General features: G+C 41.5%; 3 protein-coding genes across 6 annotated transcripts in view; 1 reads left to right on the top strand and 2 right to left on the bottom strand.

Moving 5' to 3' along the window:
- LOC117591147 (zinc transporter 2) overlaps positions 1-12,446 on the bottom strand; it is a 34,051-nt gene extending 21,605 nt beyond the window's left edge. For 2 of the 3 annotated variants that reach the window (XM_034284256.1, XM_034284257.1), the window contains exons 1-3: positions 9,399-9,489; positions 4,180-4,290; positions 3,082-3,202 (exon numbers count right to left, since the gene is read on the bottom strand). In XM_034284256.1, the coding sequence (XP_034140147.1) occupies positions 3,082-3,202; positions 4,180-4,290; positions 9,399-9,474 (308 nt within the window). In that variant the 5' untranslated portion in view covers positions 9,475-9,489. Of the gene's footprint in view, positions 1-3,081; positions 3,203-4,179; positions 4,291-9,398; positions 9,490-9,891; positions 10,038-12,289 lie in introns of those variants that run through there. The other variant, XM_034284255.1, reaches the window with a different exon arrangement.
- Positions 12,447-15,869: 3,423 nt separating this feature from the next.
- On the top strand, positions 15,870-20,139 carry LOC117591148. Of its 2 annotated transcripts, none has more exons than XM_034284258.1 (6): positions 15,870-16,527; positions 17,156-17,396; positions 17,452-17,732; positions 17,793-18,840; positions 18,904-19,246; positions 19,504-20,139. In XM_034284258.1, exons 1-6 carry the CDS (start codon positions 16,112-16,114, stop codon positions 19,809-19,811), a joined length of 2,637 nt encoding a protein of 878 aa, XP_034140149.1. In that variant the 5' UTR covers positions 15,870-16,111; the 3' UTR covers positions 19,812-20,139. The 2 variants fall into 2 exon arrangements, with proteins under 2 accessions (XP_034140149.1, XP_034140150.1); XM_034284259.1 differs by having other exon boundaries at positions 19,320-19,624.
- A 1,694-nt stretch (positions 20,140-21,833) lies between these two features.
- On the bottom strand, positions 21,834-23,433 carry LOC117591142. The gene has a single exon (XM_034284251.1). The coding sequence runs from the start codon at positions 23,373-23,375 to the stop codon at positions 22,035-22,037; it is 1,341 nt and encodes a 446-aa protein (XP_034140142.1). The 5' UTR covers positions 23,376-23,433; the 3' UTR covers positions 21,834-22,034.
- Positions 23,434-27,306: the final 3,873 nt, after the last annotated feature.

Here is a 27,306-nt window from a genome sequence, read left to right as displayed (position 1 = left end):
AAATTGCAATGAAACCCCCTTTTAAATACACTAGAATTTAACCCACCTGAGTGAGTTATAAAGACATTTAGGTCATACGTTGTACATGCATACATATGTATGTATGTAGGTATTATTAAGTCTTAAGGTTTTTAAGTTATTTAAGGAACTTTAGTGAATCTGATAAAATTAGGCGAACAAAATTTTAATTTTAAAATTTAAAATTTTAAAAATGACCAACAAGTAACGAATTTCTTATTCAAAACTTTTGATCTATTAATACTAAATCTATATTTATTATTTCATATTTAGAACAATATCCTTTATTGGCAATAGCAGATGCGTAGTTTCTTGTCATGGACTCGACTTCGTCATGACATCGTTTTAGGGGAGCTTTGGACCAGGACTCTTAAATGTGTTCTTAAAGTGATCCGACAGAGGTTGGCTTGGAAGCAGCAACTGCCTTCTGGTCGTCGAACCACAGATTTTCGATGGGTTTCAGGTCAGGCGACTGTGTAGGCCACTACACAAAAACGTTTAGTGTTGGCCTCGAACCATTTCTTGTTTTGTTATGTATTGTTATTATCCTATTGAAAGACCCATACGAGTGGCATTTCGTATTCTGCAAACGGTAGCATTACTGTCTTCATTATCCACTTACACGTGCTGATTCATGATGGGTTTTATTCAATACAGTGGACCTACTCCATAGTAGTGAAGCAGGCCCATACCATTACACCACACCTTTCATGTTTAATCCTTTTTGGGGTTTACTGGTGTTCCTTGGACGTCTAAAGTATGTTCAAGATCCCTTTCCAGTAAAAAAAAAACAATTTTTACTCATCTGAATATAGAATTTCCTCCAATAGTGGGATGTGGTAGTTTTTTTAGGCTGCAGGCTTTTAAGCTATGTTGCCTAAGATATTTCCGGGGTCATAGATAATTTTCGTCCACGTGTTTTACACTTTTCTTCATACTTGAAGGCGTTTTTAATCATTCTTCTTTTAATCGGCTTCCTATCAATTGACCAAATTCTTTGTAGGTTTTTTCTTTCAATATAAATTTTTTGCTAAGGTCGCGCTTCTCCGCATTGCAGAACTTTCCACGTCTCATTGTAAAGATTATTATTAACTTTTATGATAGAAACAATGAAATCTTAGTCAAAACTAAATTAAACGAGAAGGGACATGTGAGAAGCTTCTTACACGTCACAACTACTGAGTACCCGGTTCTCAGTACTACATCTGCACCTCAGCAGTTTTTATCAAATTTTACATTTTTTCTTCATCAGTCGTCACCTTTAGCTCGCCCCCTTCCCTAGAGCCGCACACTGCAGAGGCAGAGGCACGGCAGAGGCCGCACACTGCAAAAGCAGGGTGTAAATGAGAGAACGTGCAAAAAAAAAAAAAAAGCTGCGGGCCCGGGGTTGGTTTATCTACTGCAAATGAATTTCTTCTAATTCTATTATAATGATCCAATCCGATCCCAATTTGGTAATCTGATAGGTATTGTTCTTTCCTACGGAATGGCTATTTTAGTTTTCTCGTATATTCAAAATAATACCGTGAATACCGCAGATCTTTCGCCCGTGTGGGCGGAAGGGGGCGGGGATCATTTTTTAAATACACGTGTAGCAGTGAGAGCATACAGCCATTTGGTCGCTCTAGCTTTTATAGTCTCAGAGATCCAGGCGCTCAACAAGACGGACGGAAGGACAGACGCAAGACGGACCGACAGACAAGCATATATCGACTCGGCTATGCTGGTCAAGAATATATATGCTTTATGGGGTCTGAAACGTTTCGTTCTATGCGTTACATACATCAGTTATACTCCACAAATACAAATTAAATATTTTATCTCAGGATCCAGCTTAATTCTGGCACAGAAAACAAATAGTTTTACATTAATTTCGCAAAGAGCCTTAAGGCCACCATCGTCACCACTATTGAGAGACACGTTTGTACGCGTCACAACTTTTAAACCCGGTACTCAATCAGGGTACGTACATATGTACAAGTACGTATGTAGCCTTAGTGTGATACATACCACCATCGTCACCACTATTGAGAGACACGTTTGTACGCGTCACAACTTTTAAACCCGGTACTCAATCAGGGTACGTACATATGTACAAGTACGTATGTAGCCTTAGTGTGATACATTTATGTATCCTTATGATTTTTTCGAATTTTACATTTTACATTTTTTTTACATCTGTTAACTACATCTACATCTTATTTTTAGTGTTCGTTCTTTTTTGAGTTCAAAATTTTTAATAACATTTGTATCTGGTCAATGCGGACTCATCGTCTGCGACCAACCAATTTCGCTGAAGCGATTAAATTTAAAAAAAAACTGCATCTGCATACATCACTTCTCACACCCTTTTAGCTCGGCTCCCTCCCCCAGATCCGCACACTGCACAAGGCAGAGTGTGCGAGCGAGATAGAATGAGCAAGCGTTGATTACTTTAGGGCGTGGGGATAGCGACTGGACTTCGAAACTCTGGATATAATTATGATGCAATTTGAGCCTTATCTGAGGATCTGATATATATTTACATTTTTGTTTTTTTATATTTTTAAAATTTTGGTTTTTACAATTTTTTGAAATTTGTGGTGGCAGGAGAGGGCAGTGCAAAATTTTGAAGTCTTGTAAAAGTTAGAAAAGGAAGGGAAGGAAGGGAAATACACTTGTAATAGTGTGATATTACAGAGGTCTGAATGCAAAACTTGGTTGCTCTAGCATTATGGACTCTGGAACTAGGTGACCATCGGGACGGACAGCCTTACGGACAGACAGATGCTGATTAAGAATATACATTCTTAATGGGTCGGAAACGTTTTCTTCTGTGTTTTACATACATACATCCATTCAGTTTCGAGCTCAAATTCAATATACCGCATTTACTCTTCGAGTACCGGGTAAAACAAGAGAAGGGGAATGAAAATAGCTTGGCAAAAAAAGAGGAAAACTTTACGTTTACTTGATTTGCCTCTCCCTCTTTGCTCCAGCTCCTTCCCTAATGCCTTTTGGCAGTGTATATTTTTTTTGGTTAGGTCTAAAATGGAAATTCCTGATACTTGGTGCTGTACTTACCTTTGCGTAGATGGACGTCCGGCAATCCAGATGGCAAACAATGAGATCATAAAACTGGCAAAATCTGTGAGCAAATGAGCGGCGTCTGTGGCAATGGCGAGACTATTCGATAGGTAGCCACCTGTGGTTTTGGAGAGCAGAGAGAAGGAAGTTGGTGTGAATTGTGGGAAAGTGAGTAAATAAATGAGCAAAAAATTAACTCGACAATCTGCGGGAGTTGCGTGAGATGATTGGAAGGGAGTGGATGGAGAGAGGTACTTGCACGCTCAAAGGTATACAAGGCCTCGACAATCCCCTCGGATTTGGTTGTGTGAGTGAGCGTAAAAAACAGAAAAAGGAGAAGCTCTCTCTTCAATATACCGCATTTACTCTTCAAGTACCGGGTAAAAAAAGAAAAGAGGAATGAAAATAGGAACAGTTTCGAAAACGAACAGAGAAGGGCACAGCAAAAGGCACTGGCTAAAAAATTCCTTTCTTCCTCTCCCGGTGAGGAGAGATAAGTAATTTCAAAGCGATTAACGGCAAAAGCCGTCCGTCCAAGGACCCAGAGACTTCGTCGCCACTCGAAAATGAAATGTTTATTGTATAACCAACAGAACCCCCAACCATCCCTGACTCCACCTCTTCTACAATGGTGGCCTTTCTGTTCTCATAAATGAAGCCAGATATGAGACGAGCTTGACAGCAGACAGTAAGACCTTCCGGTCGCTATACTGTTGCACTTCCGGTGCTCAGTTTTTAATCGTCTCGTCGTCGTCGTCGTCCTCATCGACATCGTCGTCTCCTGCTTGTTCTGGTTTGCTTGTGCCGTGGCCTCTGTCCCGTATCCCTATTCCATTTTTCTTTTTTTCCTGCACGAATTGTTTAACTTTTTTTACTGCTTTCTCTGTTCTTCCTTCTTCCTGCTTGTTTATTTTTGGGCTAAGTTTTTCAGAGGTGAGCGAAATTAGTTTGACTGAAAGAGCCACCAATGGGAGTAAAAAATGTGGAATTTCAGGAATTGAAAGAGCAGTCGACCGTCACAATGGCAAGGGGGAGGGGGGTGTTTGTCGCGTAATGAATGGGTAACTTCCTTGTTGCATTTCCTCTTACACTCACCCACAATTTCGGCAATCATGAAAACCAGACACAAAACACTGGCAATAATCAGCTTTTGACGGGCCCTTACATCCACACCCTCGCTGCGGGCACGATGGCAATGATCTCGAACTGAAATTAAGCAAGAAAAATAAGGGAAAAGGTTACAAATATTTGAGAAATATTTTAGGTAACAACATTTTAATGAAATATTTTGAAAATTCGGGGAAATGTAGGAAACAAAGCAGACAAACTGAGTACTAATAAATTATTATCTGCAATTGGCACATATTTAAAATGATATAGAAAAAACATGTTTATAAATTTGATAGATACTTATTGGCATTTTACACATAATAAAAATGTTATAAAATATATTTATTTGACCTGATATGGTCGAAGCAAATACAACGATTTAAATTCATCTGGAATTCATAAGCATTCATTTAACCCCAGCATGTCATATAAAATTATCCCACTTTAATTACTACCCAAAACCTCTGTATTTATACAAATTTCTCAAAGGCATGCGGAGTCCCTGCTCATTATAAACAATTTACAATGATTGTTATTATATGTACATATGTACATGTATAGTATTGTGCAAAAAGTAAAGCCTTTTCTTCGCTTTTGTTTGTCTTCATTCCACTGCATATTTATTTTTCGCTCTGCCCATTCCTCTTTGCATTGAATAAATTGCATGATTGTTTCCTTTAAGCCCTTTCTTAAGAATTTAAACCACGTGGCACATTCTTTTTCTGCGAAGGTTTTAAATTTAAAGTGTAGCACGGTCCATGTGTCTGTTTGTTTGTTTGTTTATGGATCCAGTTTGGGCGATCACTTTCTTTTTGCTGGAAAAGCATTTTGAAGCTGCTGCATTTACATCCTCCAGCTTGAGCCATCTGTTATGGCGCTGAGCATGAGCAATACATATTTACATTTAAATTTATTTAACAAGGCAAGTGAATAATGACCACCAATGCTCCTGCTGCCGCTCCTTGGTGCTTCTGCTAACACGCCTCTCCCATATGGTTTCCATACCGGGTATATGACCCATTTTCCCGTTTCGTATTTTCTGTTGTTTTTTTTTTTGTGTTCCTTGGATTTTATTTCCTTTTTGTATACCCAGTACTCGAAGAGTAAATAGGGTGTATTGTATTTGTGTACAAAACTGGATGTGGATGCATACATGTGTAACGCACAGAAGGAAACGTTTCCGACCGCATAAAACATATATATTCTTGATCAGCATCAATATCAGCCGAGTCGATATAGCCAAGTCTGTTTGTCCGTCCGTCCGTCAGTCCTCCGTCCGTCTTGTTTGCCTGCTATGGCTCAGAGACTATAAGAGCTACAGCGACCGAATTTTTCCTCTAGACTGCTGTGACTGCTTCGCCAGCCCACCGAATTGTGAATCTGTTGGATCATTATAGACAGAATGACGATGTTCATGTCCAGTGCCTGCACCCCACCCCTTCCAACAGTTTTTTTTTTATTTGTTGCACGAAAAAATTAAAAGGTGTAACACGTTCTACTCGTTTTTTGGGTCTCAGTGGCAGTGGCAGCGAAAGTTGGCTAGTGGCTTCTCAGTTGCTGCTCCTTGCTGTTGCTTCTGTTTGTGTTCGCTTCGAAGAATTTGCTAGGAGCAGTCTATTAAATACTTTATAGCATTTGTCGCAGCCGTATTTCATGTTTTGTCATTCCCGCATGCATTTTCTTTGCACTTGCAACTGGCTTCAGCTCCTGCCTTTCTCTCCTACCACTACACCTTCAGCTTCTGCTTGTTCCTCCCGCAGCTTCTGCTCTCCCTCCATCAGCTCGTAGAAATTTCAGCTCCATCTCCTGATACTGCTTCAGTGCCTTCTTCTGGTCGTCTTTGCTTGGTGGACCACCAGGAAGAAGTGGCTTTACACATGTGCATATGTTTCACTGGCCTGGTCGTTCTGCCGTTCATCTTGTTTGATATGAGTACGTGAGGGATTCTCAATGGCGTATTTATGCCAGGAATGATTACACTACTCGACACGATTTAGTCGACTTTTTATAAAAGATATGGGGCTTAGAAATTGTTTAATAATAATTTGTTTGTATATGGCAGAACTTTTTTTTAATATTTTTAAAATATGGTATTTTTAACGTTTTTTTAGAGGTAGTTCTTGTTTTCCATGCAACTGATGTATCTTACATCTGTAATAAAATAAAATACCCATTCATAAAAAATAATAGACACAGGATTTATTTTTTTCGACTTTTTCCGTGTTTTTAAAGTCAATAAGATGTAAAAAATTGCTGTGTAAAAGCTAAAAAATATAGAATCTGTCTAAAAATTATAGATTTCGATTTCCTTCGCTTAATTTATGTTTTTTTAATCTAATATTATCTTTAAAGTTTTGCTTTTATCAATTTTAAGTTATACAAAGTTCCAAGAACGCTAAAAATTCCTGTCACGCTTATATTCATAAAGTTCCCTGTATCCCCTCCACCGAGATCGTCTCCCACCGCTAAAGTTCAAATAATTCATTTTCACTTTCACTATTTTATGTCACGACTCACTTTGATCGTCTCCCATCGTAATTTGAATTCAGAGCAAGGATCCTACACTCGTCGCCTGCTGGCCTTTCGTCTGATGCTGGCGAGGTGACCTCTTCTCTGAATTGCCACCTCCACATTCGCATATCCAACGAGTCCCCACATGACATCTCTTTCTATCTCTCTCTCTCTCTCGCTGAGGCAGTAACAATACCGGCAGCGAAATTTATTGCATGTGCATTACCAAGGCTCGGTACTGGCTCTGAGAACACAGACGACAACGACGATGAAGACGACAACGACAATGATGAGTGCACAATGATTGTGGCACGTGAAAATTTCACCTATTAGACCCGCTTCCGAGGCGGCAGCCGCAGCAGCACCACTGACTGGCTTCAGTAGCAGCAGCAGCCACCATCTGATGCATAATAATCATCATACTTTCAATTAAAACAACTCCGATCCATCTGCATCTTTAATTGGTCACCTTGGACCAACGTAGTCCATGGTATGCGTCCTCCTTTTAGCGTCCCTGCTTGCTTGCGCGAAGGGGAAAATATGTGGAGGAGAGGTTCCCGGTGGCATGCACCTTCCTTTCTTCTAGCTATAACAACAATTGAGTGCTCTATGTGTACTTATAAATAATTAATTGGAGAAATGGGATGTCAGTGCAAGTGGGAACCAAAACTCGAGCACACACAACGGGCAGTAATTGAATAGACATTAATCAGCAACAAAAGCTAACAAGCACAAGTCGAGTACTTCTCCGTACAAGTATTCCATTATGTACAAATAAGAAATGCCATGCTGCAGCGAACTCTGTGTATTTTTGTCAACAAAGTGATGAAAGGAGTTCCATCATCTGATGAAGGGAATGTTTTAACATAGATGTGCATTATTCAAAGGGCTGCTTTTCCTATAGAGATTATTTTATGTTCACCAGTTAGGTGATTAAAGTCACGGTTTGGATAATGATTTCTATAGGTTACTAGGTAAGTATTATATTTCATAAATTGGTTAAAAACTTTGCTTATATATTAATAGTTTTTGTTGTTTTAAGGTCTCAAAGTGGTCGATCTCCCAATCCTTACCTTACTCAACTGTTCACTAACATATCTTTCCGTCAATTTCCCTTGAAATCTAATCCACAACTTCATCCATCCCCCACCAAATTTCAATAAATCTACCCATCTATACATGTATCTCTGTGGCCAGTCCGTAATTATGGATATGTGTGGATAGTTACCTTCGCTTCTGTTCTGCACTTTCCTATTGAACAAATCCATGTTATCCGAATCCTAAGCATCGATAACAATGAGCTGGGAATCACTACAGTATGCATGGAAACGACGGAACGTCGATCCACTTGAACTATTCCAAATGATTAGTATGCCAGAATATCGGCATATGGGCTTGTGTGCCAAGGTACCAGGGGGAGCGTACTAGGTCCCATCTGGGACGCGTTTAACGAACGACTAACTAGGCACTGGACACACAATTGAAACTAGCTGCTGTAACTGCTTTTGGCTTAGTCTTGATTCTTGAGTTGGGGTGTATGGAGTGGGAGTGGGGGGTTGACAACATGCTCTCGGGTCATTTAATGGGTGCTTGTTACTTGAACTATTATTGAATGCACCAGAAAGCGCCCAGATGATTGCATATTACATTTGTGTGCATATCGCTAATATGTGTGTGGATGTTACTTATAAAGTGATAGGTCGTTTGGCGGTACCAACATATATATGGGTATTTTTTGCATGCCCAGGATTTGTAATATTTGTCGCAAATGTTGTGGGCTTCAATTTCACATATGTATGTGTTCATTTAAGCTGCCAAAAAAATAAATATTTACTCCTAAAGTCATGTTAAGATCTTGTCTGTAGCTTCATTTAGTCGGTAATTAGTTCAGAAATAGAAGGACATCTTCTTCATACAGATTTTGCCATAATATAAAGCTGTTGTATCATTTCCCCTTCTAAAATTTTGGAAATTGTAATTGTTCTTTTCCCAAGTTTTCAGCTTTCAGGTAATCAGAAAGCTGTTTCACATTACATTCTGTCAAATTGTTCCCTATTATATCCCCTTTCCGTAAATAAATTCATAACATTTTGCTGGATTTAGCCAACGATAAACCTTTATGTATTGCCATAAGGCAATCCCCCAGCCAGCCAATAAAAATGCATCCGACAAGAGTTGAGCTCACTGCTTATAAGACTAAGACTTTCGCTCTGGGCTGCCTGCACCACCATCAACAGTGTAGAGTCTAGACACATCTTAATGTCATTTGAGGGTCGTCGTTGTTCGACGTTCGACGTCTGCCAATAAAATGAATCATCAGCCAAAAAAATCTGAAAAAATTTAACATCTTGCAGACTCAGCTGAGAGGAAATTAAAATATAGAGCTTCCAGATCGAAGGAGTCTGCCACCTATGGCGTAGATGGAAAAATTACCCCAACATTTATTTGGATGGGTGTGGGGGTGTTTCATCGATGTCATACATAAGTAAATTACGAGGAGGAGCAGATATGTTGCTCCTCTTCCGATTTATGGCTTTGGCTTGAAATATTTTGATTACGCCCCAGATTGTGGGTCAGAAGCAGCACTTGCTGCAAAATCGCGAAGAGTGCAGCATCAGCTGTTAGATGAGCTGTGATGTGTCGGAGTGTGCCTGTGCCACTTAATAGGTGCTAAGTTGGTTCGCTTCGCTTACCGTATTTATGCAACATTTCGATGCGAGTGCTGACACCGGCATCACAAGCGTTACCAGCAGCAAGGCTATCATTCATTTCCTGCCGATTTCCGTGCCGTTTGACAATTAGCGAATCGCTAACCCTATAATAAATGTATGGTATGGTTCTCCCGCTCAAATTGCACACAATTTCCGATTCTGAACGAAACGGAGCATTTACGGAACAATCAACAAATTCACGATAATATAACAGAACTGAACAGCAACGAATCGAAACTCTAACGAAAAACTAGTTTTGTTTGCTTAATATCTCAATGATTTTTTGTTGGTTTTTTCTGCTTGATTTTTTTGCATTTGACTTTTAGTGGAAAATGGCAGCCTGCTGCGGTTTTGTCTTAATCATTTATGAATGACGACTAAAAATTGTTTGCCCCACCTCTGATTGAAAGCGACACGACAGTGCCGCCTCGACGTCGCAGCTGTCACAGTGCCACCCACAAGTCTACGTACATACCTTCCACGTTATTGGAGCGTCCGTGCAAACAAAAAATTTGAGAAGGTGTTGAGGGCGTTGCTGGGTTATTGTTGTTGCCATTGCCACCATTAGTCTGGCCCTTCAGTTGTCCCGTTCCATAGTTACCCCTACGGGAATTTTCCGAACTATAAATTAAAAATAAAATACAACATTTTATCAAATAAGCAAATGAAAGTAACAAAATTGCATCACTTATTTTATTACTCAAATATTGAGATACTTCAGCGTTACCAATCAAAAACTTTGCGACACATTGTCAATGCTCCGTTTTACATATCTAATGCAAATATCCACAAAGATCTTAATATTCCAACCATTAAAGAGGAAATAAAGAAAACTAGTAAGAAATACATCGACAGACTCCACAACCATGAAAATAATTTAGCCTTAAGTCTATTAGAGAATAGCTTAACAGTAAGAAGACTGAGAAGATACCACATTCTCGATCTCCCCAATAGATAAATCCAATAAACTGAAAAGATGTTATATATAATAGAAGGGCTCATTGGGAAACTGCTATTTCTGTTAATTTAATATTAATTATACAATTATTGTTTAAACAAACAGATTGTAAATATAAAGAGAGAGAGAAAAAAAAACTTATTTTATTTATATTAAATAGTGGTTAAATAGGGTTATATCTGATACATTTTTCTGCCTCCAAAAACCGATTTAAAGTGGCGTTTTCTATTAGAAGTTTCTATAGAAATTCACTGTTTTCGGCAATAAAAAAGTAAAAGACGATGCAGTGGAAGCAGCAGCGACAGCAAGGAATTTTTTTTTTGGCTCGTGAAGGGAAAATTCGACTTCAACTGGTAGGAAACCCCTCTAAAGAGAACTAAAACGTACTGCAAGCTGGCAAGAAACTGCGGCATTCAAGCAGACACAATGTAAGCGGCCGCATTCCATACTAAAACCCATCATATAATGCCCCTTGGACCACCCACAACCACAGACCATCATCAGGCAGTTGGCACAGTAATAAGGCTGAGTTGCTTCGGAAAAAGTGGGTTTTTTGATAGGTGCTAAAATGAAAAGTGTTGCGAAAAATTCAATTTGAAGTTTTCTTACTTAACAAAGACTACTAGCGAGAACTACTTAAAGGCCACGCCCCTATTGCCATCCCAACTTCAGGAGCATCGCCTCCTTCCTCATCAGTATGGGTTGGGGTTAATGTGTTCCCATCGGTATGAGTATGTGTGATACCTTTTCATCGTTTGCGAGTGCTTGGGAAGGGGTACAAGTGTGCGTAATTTTTACTACGAAAAGTGCAAATGGAGCCAAACTACTTGCCTCTGCAACTTTCCCAAACGAAATTGCAAAAACGTAAAGGCGGCAGAATACACAAAGGGGAGAAACGTTGTGAGGCGCTTCTAAAGCCGCGTCACTTATTTTATGCCTGGTGCATAGTCATTACATACATATTTACATACATGTCTATATACATATTCACATATGTACATACCAACATAGTATGCGAGCTTATGATACTGGAGATGAATGCAAAGGGTGTCCAGAATAAACCGAGGAAATGGAGCTATGATCCATAGATTACTCATATCTCGTGTTCCAAAACAAATTTAATGTTTGACTCTGTGTCAGTCAAACCCTTAACTTGATTCTACATAATTCTAAAATGTTCACACATTTTAGTTGCTCCCAAATATGGATACTATGGGATAACTCTTCTTATTTGTATGTATGTATATACTCTTGAAATACCCTTGTAACATTGTGACCATACTGCAGTCTGGATGCAAAAATTGGTTGCCCTATCTCTTATGATTTCTGTCGGAAAGTTGAACGGACGAAAAGACATGGCTATATCACTCGGCTATTGATGCTGATCAATAATATATATACGTGAGGTCGGGTATAAAAATTGAATAAGCCCCGCCAACGCAAATACAGATGCCGAGTGGAAGAAAATCAAATATCTCGGAAGACTCAAGTAATATCGCCAGACAGTATTTTTGTCAGTGGCACGCCAATTGTTTAGGATAAAAATATCATTACAAAATTGTTATCCCCTTTACAAGAGCAAGAGCATGTGCAAAAATAAAACTAAAAGAAAAATTGCAAAAAGCAAAATAGAGTGAAGTAGGCAACTTTTCGAGGCCTTCTAGAAGCGCACCTACCAGAGAGAGAGGGATAGAGAGAGAGAGAGAGAGTGCCGGCACAGTTGGTGTCGCTCCCACGCTGTCCGCTTTTACGGCTATTTCACAAATCAGCAGCTCATTTGGGCTCTCTCTTTATGTTAATTTACCCAAAAGAGATTTTGTTTTTACGCAACTTTTTATTCCTGCCACTTAAATTTATTCCAAAAGTCAGACGATAATCTGCCGTCCCCGTATTCGTTCCCTTCCTCAACACTTACTTGGCAATAGGTGTATCCTCATTTTTGTACATAATAATGCTAAACAATTTGAACGCAGCACCAAAGAACAGAAAACACAACGTGACAACAGAAACTTTGACGGATAAATGTTTCTTATATGAGAGAATGCCAGAGATCCGATATCCCCCAAACGAAGATGTGGAGCTAAGCAGAGAACGATAAGATCAAGAGCAAACACTAGATAAATGAAAGATAAAACTTACAACTTGCGGCTGATAGGCGACGTGCCTAAGAGAGCCAAGTGCACTTTGTGGGGTGCGTGCGTGTGTGTGTTTGTGAGTTGATTAATCTGGAGAAGAAATGACAAGAGAAGCATTTGCAAATACTTTCTTATCAAGTCTGACTATAGCACACGGACCGAACTGCTCATTCTACGATATAATGATGGTAACGTGCGGTATACGAAATTATTTTCACAATTTCACACACAACCTTTTGTTTAAAGCTTGGCGCTGTACACAAGACTGCCAGACAGCCAGAAATAGCTGCGGCTGTATTTTCTACTAGTATATCCCGTAATAGTATCTTTTTGTTCCCACAATATACAAAAATCATTGAAACTACGAAAATGAAATCAATGTGTACGTATGTACGTACGATATCTGGTATCATGAGTTTCAGTCATCTATTAAATTCCATTTTTATACCCGGTACTCGAAAAGTAAATAGGGTATATTGTATTTGTGGGGAAAATTGGATTTATGTAACACACACAGCCATGTCAGTCCGTCTTGTCGAGCGCCTGGTTCTCAGAGACTATAAAAGCTAGAGGGCGCAAATGGCTGTATGCTCCCACTGCTACAAGTGTATTTCAAAATTTCGCCCCGCCCTCTTCCGCCCCTGCAAACCGCGAAAATCTGCGGGATCCACAGTTTGAAGACAAAAGAAATTTAAAACCTATGACCATATCTATCAGATCACCGAATTGGGATCCGATTGGATCATTATTATGGACACAATAAAGAATTTAATTTGCATTGGATTCACCCCACCCCGTCCAGCAGCTTTTTTATTTGTCTAGAGAAGTGATGTAGATATAGATGACAGAAGTAAAAATATTGTAAAATTCAAAAGGGACCACTAAGGTACAGATATACCAACTGAGTATACAAGTTGTAACGCGTAAGAAGCATCTCATACGTCCCTTCTCGTTTTTATTTGCTTGGTTGATTTTTAAACTTATTTTCTAAACAACCCAATAAAAGGAAGTCATGAAAGCTAGCCAATCTAGTTAAGAACTGTTTCATAAATTTGATTAAACTATAGTTATAGTTCTGAGAGTCCAAACTAGCTAGTAATATAAAATAGAAGGTCGAAGTCGAGGAAATAGGTGAAGATTTACGTTTTATGCACGTGTGAGCGTATATTTTTTGTGATATATTTCTGTAGGATTTCTGTGCTCAAATTGAGACGAAATTAGGAGTGAGAACAGAGGTCGCATCCTCTCTCTTGCTGACCTCTCTTTGGCCGACGAGCTTTTCAAAGCTACCACCTTTTTCGCACCTGTTGAAAGGATCCCTAATAGTGCATGTGAGCGCGTCTGGCAAGAGATGATTTCCCAGACCGTTAAGACGCAGGAGAGAACTTCCCTGGAGAATTTCCATCACGTAGTTTTTGGTACAAATTTCGCCCCACAAAGCTCCCTTGGCTTGTTAAGGGAGTTTGAAAGCTCTTTTCCTTTGCGAAGGGAGTTTGAACAACTAATGAGAACGACTCAATATATTATAAAATATATTAGTTTATGACTATAGACAACATATGGATTATAGTAAGTATTTATTTATATGCAATTAATAATTAATTGCTAATATGATACAGGAGCGGAAGGAAAGATACAATTTACAAATTTGCTAATATAAGATGATGGTTGGTAAATTAAATAAGTATAATCACTAAGCAAACAACTCATAGAGTGGTCAAATCGACATAAAACTGGCTGCCTAATCAGTATAGGGGATTGGCTCCCAGTGCCTTCGGCTCTTGGTGAGAGAGCCTTCGGCTGAATTTGCGAAATCTAAGGGAACTTTCATCTGCGGCTTAGATAACTTTTCAATTAGAAGTATGTGTCACTTAGGTTTTGCTCCGATTGTAAACAATTAAAAGAAAACTTATAAACTGCTAATAATACTCTTATTTTCCTAACCATTCATCCCATTAGTTCAGGCATGCTTCTCTCTGCAAGAGTATTTACCCCATGTTTCTATTCGAAAACTGAATACTGAATACTATTCTGGTCCACTATTTATACAAGAAAAATCGATTCAGTTTAATACTTTTTTTTCTACTTTTTACGCGTTTTCAACTTTCAACCAATTAATATTCAAAATGTGGATTCGGCTCTCACGAAACGTTCGAAATTCGATATTAAAGATGAAGAAATGTCCGTTAGAGATTTAAATGTTGTCTCTCTCTGCCCGCTTCTCGCTTTGTGGTCTGCTGATTGGGGAATGCAGATGATATTTACGGATTATATTATACGAGTAATACCTAATGCCTATTATTGTTCTGTCAAACTGTCCGCCGCTCTCGTACAAACTTTGGAGTGCAACAGTTCTCGCTGGGCTCTGTGTGTTCGTTGCTGCTTGGCCAATAAACATATTGAAGACGTGCCACAAAAACAATTACTTAGGCCAAAAGGGAAGGTATATGACCATTCACATCTACATCTACATCCACTGCACACACACTCACACACTCACCTCCCAGATACATATTTATGCAAATATGCTTGCTTGGCTTATATGAGCAGAGTCGACCAGTTTGTCAACCAATTTGGAAGAGCCGCTAAGCCAAGGCTCGTGAGAATCTTTTTGTGCTAAGCGGGCAACCAAAAACGAAGAATAGATCCAAGTCACGCTCGAGTTGGCCTGGACTAAAAGATTTGGCGTTGGCTCTCTTAAACATTGAACGCAAAGCAACACGCGCAAAAACAAAGTTTTCTTTTTCAAGTCTGCTTCGTAATTGCTTGTGTGCGGTGACACATATGTACATACATAAATGATGGCAATGCGTGTATCTATTCTCGACTTTATATGCGTTTTCACTTTTAGTGCTTGACACGTTTGACATTTTTTTTTATTCTGAGCTCACATACCCTTCCTTCAAACTTGAGACTTTAGCCGAAGGCTCTCTCACCAAGAGCCGAAGGCACTGGGAGCCAATCCAATAAACTGATTAGGCAGGCAGTTTTTCCAACGTTTGAACACTCTATGAGTTGTTAGCTTAGTGATATCAGTTAACATGTGTACATGTGTCTCTGTTAATAATTTACATACAGTAACATACTGAAGACAAAGCTCCAGTGCTTCCGGAGGGGTTGATTTCAATGAAAAATTCAAATAAAAATGAGTATTTATAATAAGCAAAATTGATTCTTCAATCGGATCAAATTATTGTTTCAGTGGTGAAAGTCTGCAAGCTAGTAATATCAAATATAACATAAAAATCGAGGAGTCTGATTTAAGACTAGGGTATATTTACGGTATATTTTGAAAATGCAATGGTATATTTTGGTATATTTACGAAGCCCTTACGGTATATTTTATCGATGATACTCGCCACAATGTTCAACAAATCAATGAAAGCCATAACGTGCAAAATTTCGCCCAAGTCTTAGCAACTTTGAAGCATGTCGCGGTGCAGTGCATACGAATTGATAGCCAGTACCTCGCCAGGATTACCGCAGCATATACCACAAGAGGCGAAAATCATGGCCCATTGAATGAATGACAGTGTGAGACCGTAAGACGCGAGAAGACGTGAAGACCAAAAAAAGCAAAGCCCAATCAAAGGAAGCAAGTGATGGCCTCTTCCTCTTCATCTGCGCGTGTGAACAACAAAGCTACATCTTCTGCTCCTCCTGCTGCCGCTGCTGCTTCTTTTTCTTCTGCTCCAGTTCCGTCGCTGGGTGATTTAATTGGTCACCAGCTGCGACAACTCAAGCTGGAGGAGCTCCACTATACAGATGAACTGCAATTCATTCAGATTTTAACGCCAGTGAAACGGCAAAAACTCAATCGGGAGGCTGATGGGGATGTACAGAAGGATGGTTGCAATGGTGGCGGAGACACTGTGGTCGCATTGGCGCCACTTTCTAGGCCGGAGTATGGCGGGGAAGAAGATGACGATCTAATTGGGGCGGTGGGTGGTTTCAGTGTTTCATCCCCAACATCAACACCAGCAACGACAACGACGAAGGAACCGCTGTTGGATTTTAGGTGAAACAAACGATTCTTCGTGTGTTTTCGTGTGCGTGTGTCCCAGTCAGTGCAAGCGTACGTGTGTGGGTGTGCGTGTGAGAGCGAAAGTGTTTTTGCGCCCCAGGGCGGCAATGCAATCAAATTATGCAAAATTGCCTTCCCGCAACTATGTGAAATTAATTCCACCTTTGTAGACTTTCTTATTCGCCAATATAATGAATGGCATAAGAAATGTGTTTTGTAATTGTCAGGTGTGTTTTGTAATTCTGTGGGTGGGGGTGAGTTCAGAGAGCGAGTTCAGCCCAGGTCGTGATTGCTTGCAGGTCACATAAATATAGAGTAAGGGTCTGTCCGGTATTCCCAGACTGATTCCCAGTCCTTCTGGTTTGCACAACTGTAACGGATAATGCAACTAAAACGACTGCCTCGCTTGGACTGCCGCCCACCTCATATAAAACATGCACTCTGATTGCATGCATTCGTACGGTTAAGTATCATTTTCGATGTCGATTTTCGGAATATGGGTCACTTCGTTTTGACATTTTCTGTGAATAAATTAAGTGAACCAATTTAACCTCACCACCCGTCACATATAACCATGTAACGGCCTCCACCTGCGCCCCATTCTTGGCATAATTACTTACAGAACGCATGTACTCAAATGGTTTCAAAATCTACGCCACCAAACGGGCCACTTCAAGTCCGAGGAGGAGTCGCGTCGACTGCGCGAGGCCGGGAATGATTCATACCGCAAGGAGAAGCATCCGCTCAAGGCCAGCGATCTGTTCACAGAGGCCATCTTCCTAGCCCCGGCAAGGAACACGCTGGCCGCTGCCCTGGCCCATGCCAATCGCTCACTGGTTCTGTACGATTGTGGTCTGTATGCTGTAAGTTCAAAGATAATTTAAATATTTCTTGCCAATAACAGTAATTTTATTTTAGGAATCCTATGATGACTGTCTGTGTTCTCTGGATTTGGGCTTTCCGGAGGAGTATTTGCCATTGATAAAGCTCCGACAAGCCGCCTGTGCCTTAAAACTACGCAATTTTACGCTCTGCGAGGAGCATCTCCACGAGCTCCTGCACATTGAACTGAACCAGGTCTTCGAGACGCGCACCCACGAGCTCTGGCACCAGTGCGAGGTGCTCAAGGTGGAGCGTTTCGAGATGGCTGTGCAAACGGGCGATGATCTGGAAACCAACGACATGAAAGCCTTTGAAATGTGAGTGAGAATCATCAACTAGGGACCACCATTAATCGATATTTTTATTACCAAAAACAGTGCCTGGTTGGACAACTCCTCGTCGCTGCATAGCACCCGTGCTCTGGCCAGGAATTCCCTCATCTTCGAGTCTGAGGCGGTAGCCATGGTGCCGAGTGGCAATTGTCGGGTGTGTGATTGTTGTGGCATCACTCAGTTCATTCCTTTTCCTTGCATTTACTGCTCCAACCGCCTGGTTGTCTACTGCTCTCGCCAGTGTCGCTTCAAGCACGCTGCCATTCATGCCGTGGAGTGTTTTGGGCACCAAATAGAACTGTTCGAGTCCTTTGGAGAGGTGTTTGGCATGCCGCGTTTGCTGCAGTTGGCATTGCGACTGCTGATTACGGGACTGCCAGAGATGCTGGCGCACTGCCGCAAAAAGCCGACCCTCAGCAAGCTATGGTCATGCATCAATGGCGCCTTGTTGGAGCGACAGGATATTGGCTACAGCTCTGTGCTGCGACTGGAGAGGCTTGAAGAAGAGCACTCCTCGGAGACTCTGATTTCCCTGGCACTGGCAGCGCACATTCTGGCCATTTACCTGAGCAAATGCACGACGTTCTTCGATCAGCTGGAGAAGAGCCTGCCCTCCGCCTCCCGCATGTCGAGTGCCGAGTGGGAGCTGCTGTGTGCGGCGCTTTTGATGCGCCACATCAGTCAGCTTCGCCATCGTTCGCTAACACACTGCCGCTCCTTTGTGCTGCCCACGGATCCTCATGTGTTCTCGCCCCTCAATGAGTTCCAGCTGTGGGCAGCGCCCATGCGGCTGCAGGAGGGCCATCTGCATCTGCTGGCCGGCGAGGTGGCGGTCGTGGCCTATGCCGTCTATCCAGAGACACTGAGTCTCTGTCGCCACAGTTGTTCCTCCACCATCTGCAGCAAGTTCTCGGGGCGAAAGCTGACTGCATTGGCACTGCTGGACCTGCCGGCGGGATCGGGCATATATAATTGTTTTGCCAGCGGCAATTACCAGCAGTTGCGTCAGGGAGAACGCAGCAAAGAGCTGGAAGAACACGGCATCAAGTGCTACTGCAGTGCCTGCCAGCTGTCCCATACGGATGATCAGTTCGTAAGTGGGATATGGCATATGATCAAAATGTTCATATCTTTACACCCTCCCGCCTTTTCACAGTACAAGTTCCATCGCTATCGTTGTGATAATCCCAAATGCATGGAGATCTTCACGCCCCATGCCCTTCCCCATGCACCGAACCTACGCTGGTGGCTGTCCGAGGAGTACACCCAGCCGGAATACAACGGCGCCGAGCTGATTGTGTGTCCGCACTGTGACCAGGCGCAGAAACTGGAGTGGTTCTGGTCCTTCAATACATCCCTCATTGACTGCGAGCTGATCGAGGAGCGCTGCAAGCTGTATGCCGCTATTGAGCGTGCCGAGAGCCAGCTGATGGAGTTGCACGAGTGCAAGGTGGCACTGGCCCGGCTTCTGCTAGAGCAGTGCCTGATGGTGCATCGTGGTATGTCCTTGGGGAGCGTACGCTTCGATATTTACAATTTGTATCATTTACTTTTTTTTTTATTCATTGCCAGCTCTTGCTTTCGCACTGATGTCATTTGTTTCACCTTCATTAAGAATCGGGCTTCTGTTTTCAATCTCCCTACCATTTCTTTTCCTCTTTTCTTGTGTGCAAATACTGCTATTACTATCTCTATCTCTCTGTGTGTGTATTATCTTTCTATCGGGTCGTCTTATTGCTGTCTGTGCGTTCTGAAGAGGGGGCCACCGTCCTGGATGACTGGGAGTTCAATAAGCTGGGATCCATTATGCGCGCCGTGCTGCCTGCTGTGGTGGCCCAATACGGCGGGCAGTCGATCGAGTATGTGCAATACTTTGCCTACTTCTGGGATGTGATGGCATTGAGCAACTACAAGTGTAACGATCGGGAATTGATGCAGATGCTGAATGCGCTGGAGTTCATAGCCGATGAATTCAAGGATATATTCATCAACTACTACGAGGATTATATTTCGCCCAAATATGCTGAAAAGTCCTATGGCAGTGTTGTAGATACACAGGTCTAGAACACAACACAGAAATTAATAGAAAGAAAGAAGCAAAAAGAAAAACGAGAACCCAAAACCATAACTTAACTTAAAACTATTTTATTCTGTAGAGCAAACCACAACAAGAAACACACAAAACCCGAAAACAAATTCTAGGAAGGTACTACTGTTGATCCATAAAATATAGATATTATTATATATACTTTGTGCTATTATTCAAAAAATGGTGCTGAGATATTAAATTGTACGCAACGAATGTAACATTCATTTAGGTGATTAAGTAAATGACATACAATTTTACGAATCAAAAAACAGAATAAAAGTGGAGAAATCATTTTTAGTAGAGGAATCATATCATGCATTATGTTCATATCACACCACCCTCTAGGACAAAACTATCAACTGATTTTTATAGCAGATGAGTTTTACATTTTGCATATGCGAGCAATATTTTGAGAAAGCTAAAACTGCAAACGAAACAAAAAACAAAAGCATTCCCACTGTACGCTTCATAAATTTAGTTCGGACATTAATCAGATAAAAAAGGAATGTAATGCAACGTATTCTCAGCGAACATTGGGGACATACAAATCTCTTTCTAAGCAAACTCAAACTTAATAATAAGCAAAACATTTAGCTTCTGAGAAGCTTCTACCTAAGCCTAGGCATTTCCAACCAAACAAAATCGATCTCCAAATCTTGCCATCAAACCAGGAAAGACATTATATTGTTTCAGATACAGATCGAGTTAAAAGTCCCTCTCCCAATCACGTATATATTTGCTTGCCATTGGGCAGCCAGACTGTAAGCTTTTAATGCTTAAAAATCAGATAGGAATCAATCGCAATCACTGCAGAAACGAAAAACAGAATAACTTAATCAATATTCAAATTGTATTAAACCTCGCCTTAATTTTTGAAAGTGTTTTGAAGGAAGATGAAGACAAAATATGAATTGAACAACAAAAAAAAAGGAAACAATACCAATTAAAAACGCACTGATACGCGTACGCCAGGCAGTCTTCACACAGATACACACCAACACATTCGGACACACATACAGACGCGGAATCGAATATGAATTACTAAGCAAAAATTACAACAAACAGCAAGATACTCAAACAAACTTCTAGTAGCTATTAACAAATGCAATAAAAATCACAACGCAAAACAAAAATTCACAATTTTGAAGATACAAGAAAACTAAAATTCCCTACGGAATGGCGTTTTTAGTTTTCTTTTATCTTCAAAATTGTATATTTGGGAGGTTTTCGCCCTTTTGCGGGTGCGGGGCTCATTTTTTAAATACACTTGTAACAGTGTGAGCATACAGAAGTCTGGATGCAAAATTTGGTGGATCTAGTTTTTATGGTCTCTGAGATCCAGGCGCTCAACAAGACGGACGGACAGACAGACGAACAGACAAACATGGCTCAATCGACTCGGCTATTGATGCTGATCAAGAATATATATACTTTATGGGGTCGGAAACGTTTCCTTCTGTGCGTTACATACATTCACTTTGTGCACAAATACAATAACCCTATTTACTCTTCGAGTACCGGGTATAAAAAAATGTAACATTTTGACAAAACACCGCTAAGGTGCAGATGTAGTACTGAGTGCCGGGTATAAAAGTTGTGACGCGTAAGAAGCGTCTCACACGTCCCTTCTTTAAAACTATGCGAACAAATTTAAAGTAGTAAATCCATGGATTTTTGCTTGATCTTCCAATTCATCCTAGAAATCCAAAGCAGAATTATGTATAAAGTGCATTTTGGGTTAATTGTCAAAGTTATAGAAAATTCAGTCGATTGATCTGTATTATGCTTTGATATTAACTTGCTTGATTATTATTATAGACATGGAATATCATATTAATTGTTTTAAACATTTAGAATATAACTGTATGCAGCGAGAATCATGGATTATTTAATCGAAGAGGTTTCAAATTGAATGGGACAAATATTTATTAGGATTAGGATATTGTTTAATTTATCAACTTCGAGCCTAAACAAACTAATTATAAAGTAATTACCAGATTTTCCAGAAAATACTTTCAGATTCTAATGGAAAGGTTTATAATTAACACAGCGCATATAATCTGGAAATAATCCTCTTAAATATTCCAAAGACTAATAATAGCTTTTGTTGGAGCATATAAATTTCATTCAGTTTTCTTAAGAACTAAGCAAAAAATATCATTGTTTAGATTTCATTCCAGTATAAATATTTTCCGTATTTATTTTTTAGTAAAGAAACTCATGAGATTCCCCTGCTTCGATTTCGGTGCTTCCTTGCCGACTTTGGTTGTCGCTGGAGGCGATTTCTTCTTGACACCTGCAACCGAATGTGAAGGCGAATACTTATTTTTGGCTGCGGAATCGACTGGTAGAGCCATTGTTTTAAATGCCTTTGATGGCTTTGTGGGCTTGCGCTGAGTGACGACAAAGCCGTCATCATCCAGAAAGGTTTCATTCGAGGGATCCGCCTCCATTTCGTCATCCACTGTGAGGACTTCCTCTTCGGCGCTCTTCTTAGTGGGATGCTGCTCTTCGTCTTCGGAGTCGCTAATGCGACGACGCTTGCTGGTGGTGGGTTTCTCCTGGTCGAACTCGTTGTCCGAGGCCAATACTTTGCGTCGTATTTTGTCCAGTTCTTTCTCCTCCTCGGATGATTCGGCGATCTCATCGTCAAACAGTTGAATGGACATGTTGGCTGTGGATTCCTTCTTTTCCTGAATCGGAGGGGACTTCTTGGCCTGGCTGTCAGGAGACTTCTTGAACTGGCTTTCAGGGGACTTCTTGGTCTGACTCTCTGGGGACAGCTTCTTGACTGCTGTGGCAGCTGCTCCTCCTGCTGGTTGCTTCTTAAAGAAAGTGTCCATTGTATTGGCTTTGCTTGGCGTAGCTTTGACTTCTTTGGATTTGTTGCTAGCTGCAGTAGCTCCCGCTCCTGCTGCTGAAAAGAAACTGTTGATGCTGCCCTTCTTTGCTGCTTTGCCCTTCGATGCCTGCTCCTTGGGCGATGTTTTCATTAGCTCGGTTTCAGTATTTTCCTTGCTGTTAGAAGAGTTTTTGAACCCATTTGTAGCCGGAGCAGTCTTGCCGTCATTCACAGCAGTCGGTGCCCTCTGGACGCCATTGGTTGATGGACCTGAGTTCTGCACACCGTTCGTGGCCCTGTCCACAGCAATTCTGGTACCAGAGCGCCTCTCCACGCCGGCCAGCTTCACCTCCAGGTGCTGCATGGGACGGAACACAGTTGCCGGAGACTTGGAGCCCCCTGCAATCTCTACGCTGTAGAGCTGCCACTGCGCATCCCGCATCTTCGTCCGCCAATCCTCTAGCTTGCTCTCCTGCACAATCGTGTAGAACTCATCATTTGTGCCATTTTTCTGTCCTGTGCCATGGACCAGGAATCGCTTCTCGAATCTCGTTGCAGGCTCCTTCCCTTTGATATACGCCTCCAACGTGTCATTTACCTCTTTGTAGGATAACTTGTACTCTTCCAGCAGGTCTGTGACCATCACGCGACAATCAAAATTGATCAGGCAATTGTTCAAAGCCTTTTTTAAGCCCATTTTTTTGTATAAATATAATTATTTGTCGCGAAAATATATAATAGTGTGACCACGAAGTTAACAATCAAATATACCGTTAGACCCTCGGATATATACCGAAATATACCTTCCTCCTTACAAAATATGCAGTATATATTCCGAATCCTACATAATTTTCATATTTTGATATTAATAATTTATATAACCAGGTAGTTAGAACTCTCGTTGAAAAACAATTTTTTACCGATTGATGAATCGACTTTCTGTGGCCTGAAAGCTTTGTTGGATACTAATACTAATAACCAAATCAACATCGTTGAAATAGATTTCGGTTCATGGCTGATAAGACGACACCTTGTTTAAAGCCTAGTACTCAGATCGAAAAAAAAACTTACTAGAAAAATGTGCACTATATTTTTATAGCAGCAGAGTGTGACCAAGAGGTGACCCGCATTTCGCACGGTTACACTTCTCAGGCAGCTGTGTTGTTTTTTTTCCCTTTTTGAAAATGTGTGAATATTGAATAAATGGTTTTAAAACAATGAATGCAAAATTGATGCATGCATTAGATTGCTTTTGTGGGATTGGCGGCTCTTGCATGATCGGAGCAGGAAACAAACCAGGACGGTCGTTTGTCTATACAGTATTATAAATCATATACATATGTGTACATTTATAAAAACCCATGAAACGATATCCTTTGCGTATTCCGCAGCCTTCTTTAATTGGTGGAGCAGCAAGGACGTGCCAATGGAATATTTGCGCCCGTGGCAAAGTCGTAAAACGGCGCCTTCAAAACAAGCCTTCAACTTCTGCGGGATTGTTGACTCCATTTGATTGAGACTTTACTCTCTGTTTGCTAGGTACCCTCGTAATATAAATCAAATCTATATTTGTCGAGCTGCTAGCAACATACCAACGAATACCACACAAATACTATCGATACCACAAAATACTATCGTCTGACTTTCTAGATTATTTCGGCCTGTTTTTTGGTCGATCTGAGTACTGCCAGTAACCAAATGGTATAGTAGACTCTCAATTTAAGCCAAGCAAAACGTCACCGCTCAATGTGCGTCTCGAAGTCCCAGGCCTCTGCCAACGTCGTAGCTACAGGTATTAGTGCGTGTAGAACACGCAGCTAGAAATCCCAGCTACATTTGTATAAGTGCGTGTAGCCAATGATTTTTTAGCGCTCCAAACCGGTTTTGTCTTGATTCACACGGACACTGAAAGTAATGTATGAAGAGCGATGAAACGAAAATTCGTTTTGATGATTTGATTTTGTTTTCGGGGCTAGTGGTACAGCCTGGCGTACAGCCGCTAGAGAGTAACTTGTGCGCACAAAAATTTCTTATCGGTTCCATACGAATATCATCCCTGATATCTTTAGCGACCCCTTTTTTTCAATCTGAGTACTAGCACTGGCTCAAGTAACATATGTTACGAACCTGTTTTGGTGTTGGGGCAAGGCCGGCTAGCCAGTCATGTCAGGGCTGAGTTCTTCCCAGGCCCCCAGGTCGCACAACAAACCAACTGTTCGGACATCTCGAACAAATATCAAAAACAAACGATAATTCAAAACAATGCATCGGACTTTACTCTACATCTAACGGACAAACATCTCTCCAACACAGACGTGGACAAGTCTAAGGTGCCGATGGTCTAGCTCCTACGTACTCTACCTGAGATGCGACTCAGAATACCTCAGATCTCCTTCCCAAGTGTGGCGGACTTTCTCCATCTCGCCGTTGTGGTCCCCTTTCCCCCCCATACTAAACACACTAGCACTTCATTTTAAACGTTATAATATTTAAATCAAAAACTTAACACATACTTAACTAAAAATCCCTATACTAATGTCTCGTGGCGCGTCCGCCTATTCCCGACTCTTCAACTTAAATTAATGGGTGGGAATAATCACAAAAATAATAAATATAAATAATAAAATAAATATAAATACAAATACTACATTTATATTACATTAATATGGTCGGTAAATATATGTGGGGTGGCTAATTAATTGAATATTAATTAATATAGATAGATATTATTTTTGGTGTGTCTTTATATATGCATGTAGATAGGTATGCGTTTATGTAGGCATGAATTAATTATTTAATTGTCGGTGGCGCCGTGGCGGGTCGCGCCCGGGCAGGGGTGTGACCAGGATTCCGCGGGCCGGGGAATGGTAATTTTGGCCCATCTACGGGAAGCCAGCCGATACAATATACGCCCTATGGGTTTTAAAAATATTGAATCTGGGATCCATTTTCCCTTTGGACTGGACTCACTTTTTATTTCGATTCGGGTAAAAAGGTCCTCTACGTTGGCCGGTCTGTTTGTTTTCCTATACGGTCACACACACAAAACGCTCTAACACTGCCGATGTTTATTTTCCACTGCCGGCATGTTCAGCGTAGCTACTCTACGCATTCCCCCTTGCTGCAGCTGATCTCATCTCTTCTATTGCCCTTGAACCAAATTCAAGGGCATAGCATGGCATTCTTGAGGGTGTGGGTGAGCTGGCTCGTGGATCCCGCAATATTCCCCTCTCTTACATTCTCCCCTCGCGCTCTCTCACCGGCACCGTTGATCGCCTTGCCCTTTCGCCTATCGACCTATCAACCTCCAAAAAAATACTACCAAATCTAGTATTTTGCCTATCGCTCTCCTTCGAATGCAACACCTAGCGAAAATTCAGGCGTGCCTGGACGGAAGAATTATTCGCAAACACTCGAAGGACATTGAAACCTAACGCTTGCCCTAAGGTCTTGCAGCGCCCAACGTAGGCTCACACCCACTCGGTTTGTACATGAGTGCCCTATTCTTCTTCCCTTCTCCTTCTAAGGCTTTCCCACTACAATTTCAGGTCTTTGGCGTGAAAAATCCCCACCGGTTTCCCCGCCAGGTCTTCAAGTTCGTAGGCATTATTTCCAACCGGACTTACGACTCGGCACTTCAGGAACTTCCGGGCGAATTTGGCGTTGTAGCTCTTCCCAAAGTCGCTGAGGGTGAAGTTGCGCCTGTATACTTCTTGCCCAGGTTTGGCGAAAAATATTCGGGCCCGTTTGTTGTAGCGCTGGCTGCTGCGCTCGTACGCTTGGTGAAGGTTAGCCTTGATACGTTCCCGGATGATGTGGCACTTATCCGCGGGGTTCAATGCGTGCACCTCATGCTCCGTCAGCGACTGCAGCTTCCTCGCCAACTTATAGCAGTTCCCATTAAGGAACATTTGCTGTCCAAAAACTGCAAAAAACGGCGTCACGCCTGTGGCTTCGTGCACTGAGTCACGGATCGACACTTCAATCTCCGGTAGGTACATATCCCAGTCTCGATGATCCTTCTCTAAATACGTCCTGATTGCAGCTAATATTGTCCGGTTCACCCTCTCGGCGGCATTGCTCTGTGGTGAGTAGACTGCTGTGCGCAGATGTCGGGCGCCGAAGGTGCTCATCATGTCCTGGAAGATCTTCGACAGGAACTGCTTTCCGTTGTCGGAGTGGATCACCTCGGGCACCCCAAACTTGTAGAACACTTCCTGTACTAGGAATTGAACTACATTCGCCGCTGTCGCCTCTCTCATCGCTTTTAGAAAGGTGAATTTAGAGAAGTGGTCTACGACGACAAAAATCCAAGCTTGTCCCCTTTTCGACCGAGGATACTTCCCCAGTAAATCGATGTATAATTTCTGGAATGGCCTCTCCGTTACGACTTCCTGACCGATCCCTACCTGGCTTCGATAATTTGGTGCTTTGGACTCCTTACAAGCATCGCAGTTCCGGACATACTCCCGCACTTGTGTCGTCATCGCTGGCCAGTAGAATTGCCTTCTTAGCCGATGCAAGGTCTTTTTAAGTCCACCGTGTCCAGCTGTGTGGTCTTCGTGGGCCTTGGAGATGAGAGTTTCCGTCAGTGACGCGGGAATCCATAATTTCCAAATGGACCCTTC

The sequence above is a fragment of the Drosophila guanche genome, unplaced genomic scaffold, assembly GCF_900245975.1.
Source record: "Drosophila guanche unplaced genomic scaffold, DGUA_6, whole genome shotgun sequence".
NCBI lineage: Eukaryota > Metazoa > Arthropoda > Insecta > Diptera > Drosophilidae > Drosophila > Drosophila guanche.
The sequence above is the reverse complement of the archived record's forward strand: the minus strand, read 5'-3'. Positions and strand labels throughout refer to the sequence as shown.

What these genes read in the sequence shown, in the direction of transcription:
- LOC117591148 (XM_034284258.1), top strand. Translation starts at nt 16,112, where the DNA reads ATGGCCTCTTCCTCTTCATCTGCGCGTGTGAACAACAAAGCTACATCT. An exon ending in ACGATTGTGGTCTGTATGCT is followed by an intron (nt 17,397 to 17,451) that starts GTAAGTTCAAAG and finishes ATTTTATTTTAG; the next exon opens with GAATCCTATGATGACTGTCT. An exon ending in GACATGAAAGCCTTTGAAAT is followed by an intron (nt 17,733 to 17,792) that starts GTGAGTGAGAAT and finishes TACCAAAAACAG; the next exon opens with TGCCTGGTTGGACAACTCCT.
- LOC117591142 (XM_034284251.1), bottom strand. Translation starts at nt 23,375, where the DNA reads ATGGGCTTAAAAAAGGCTTTGAACAATTGCCTGATCAATTTTGATTGT.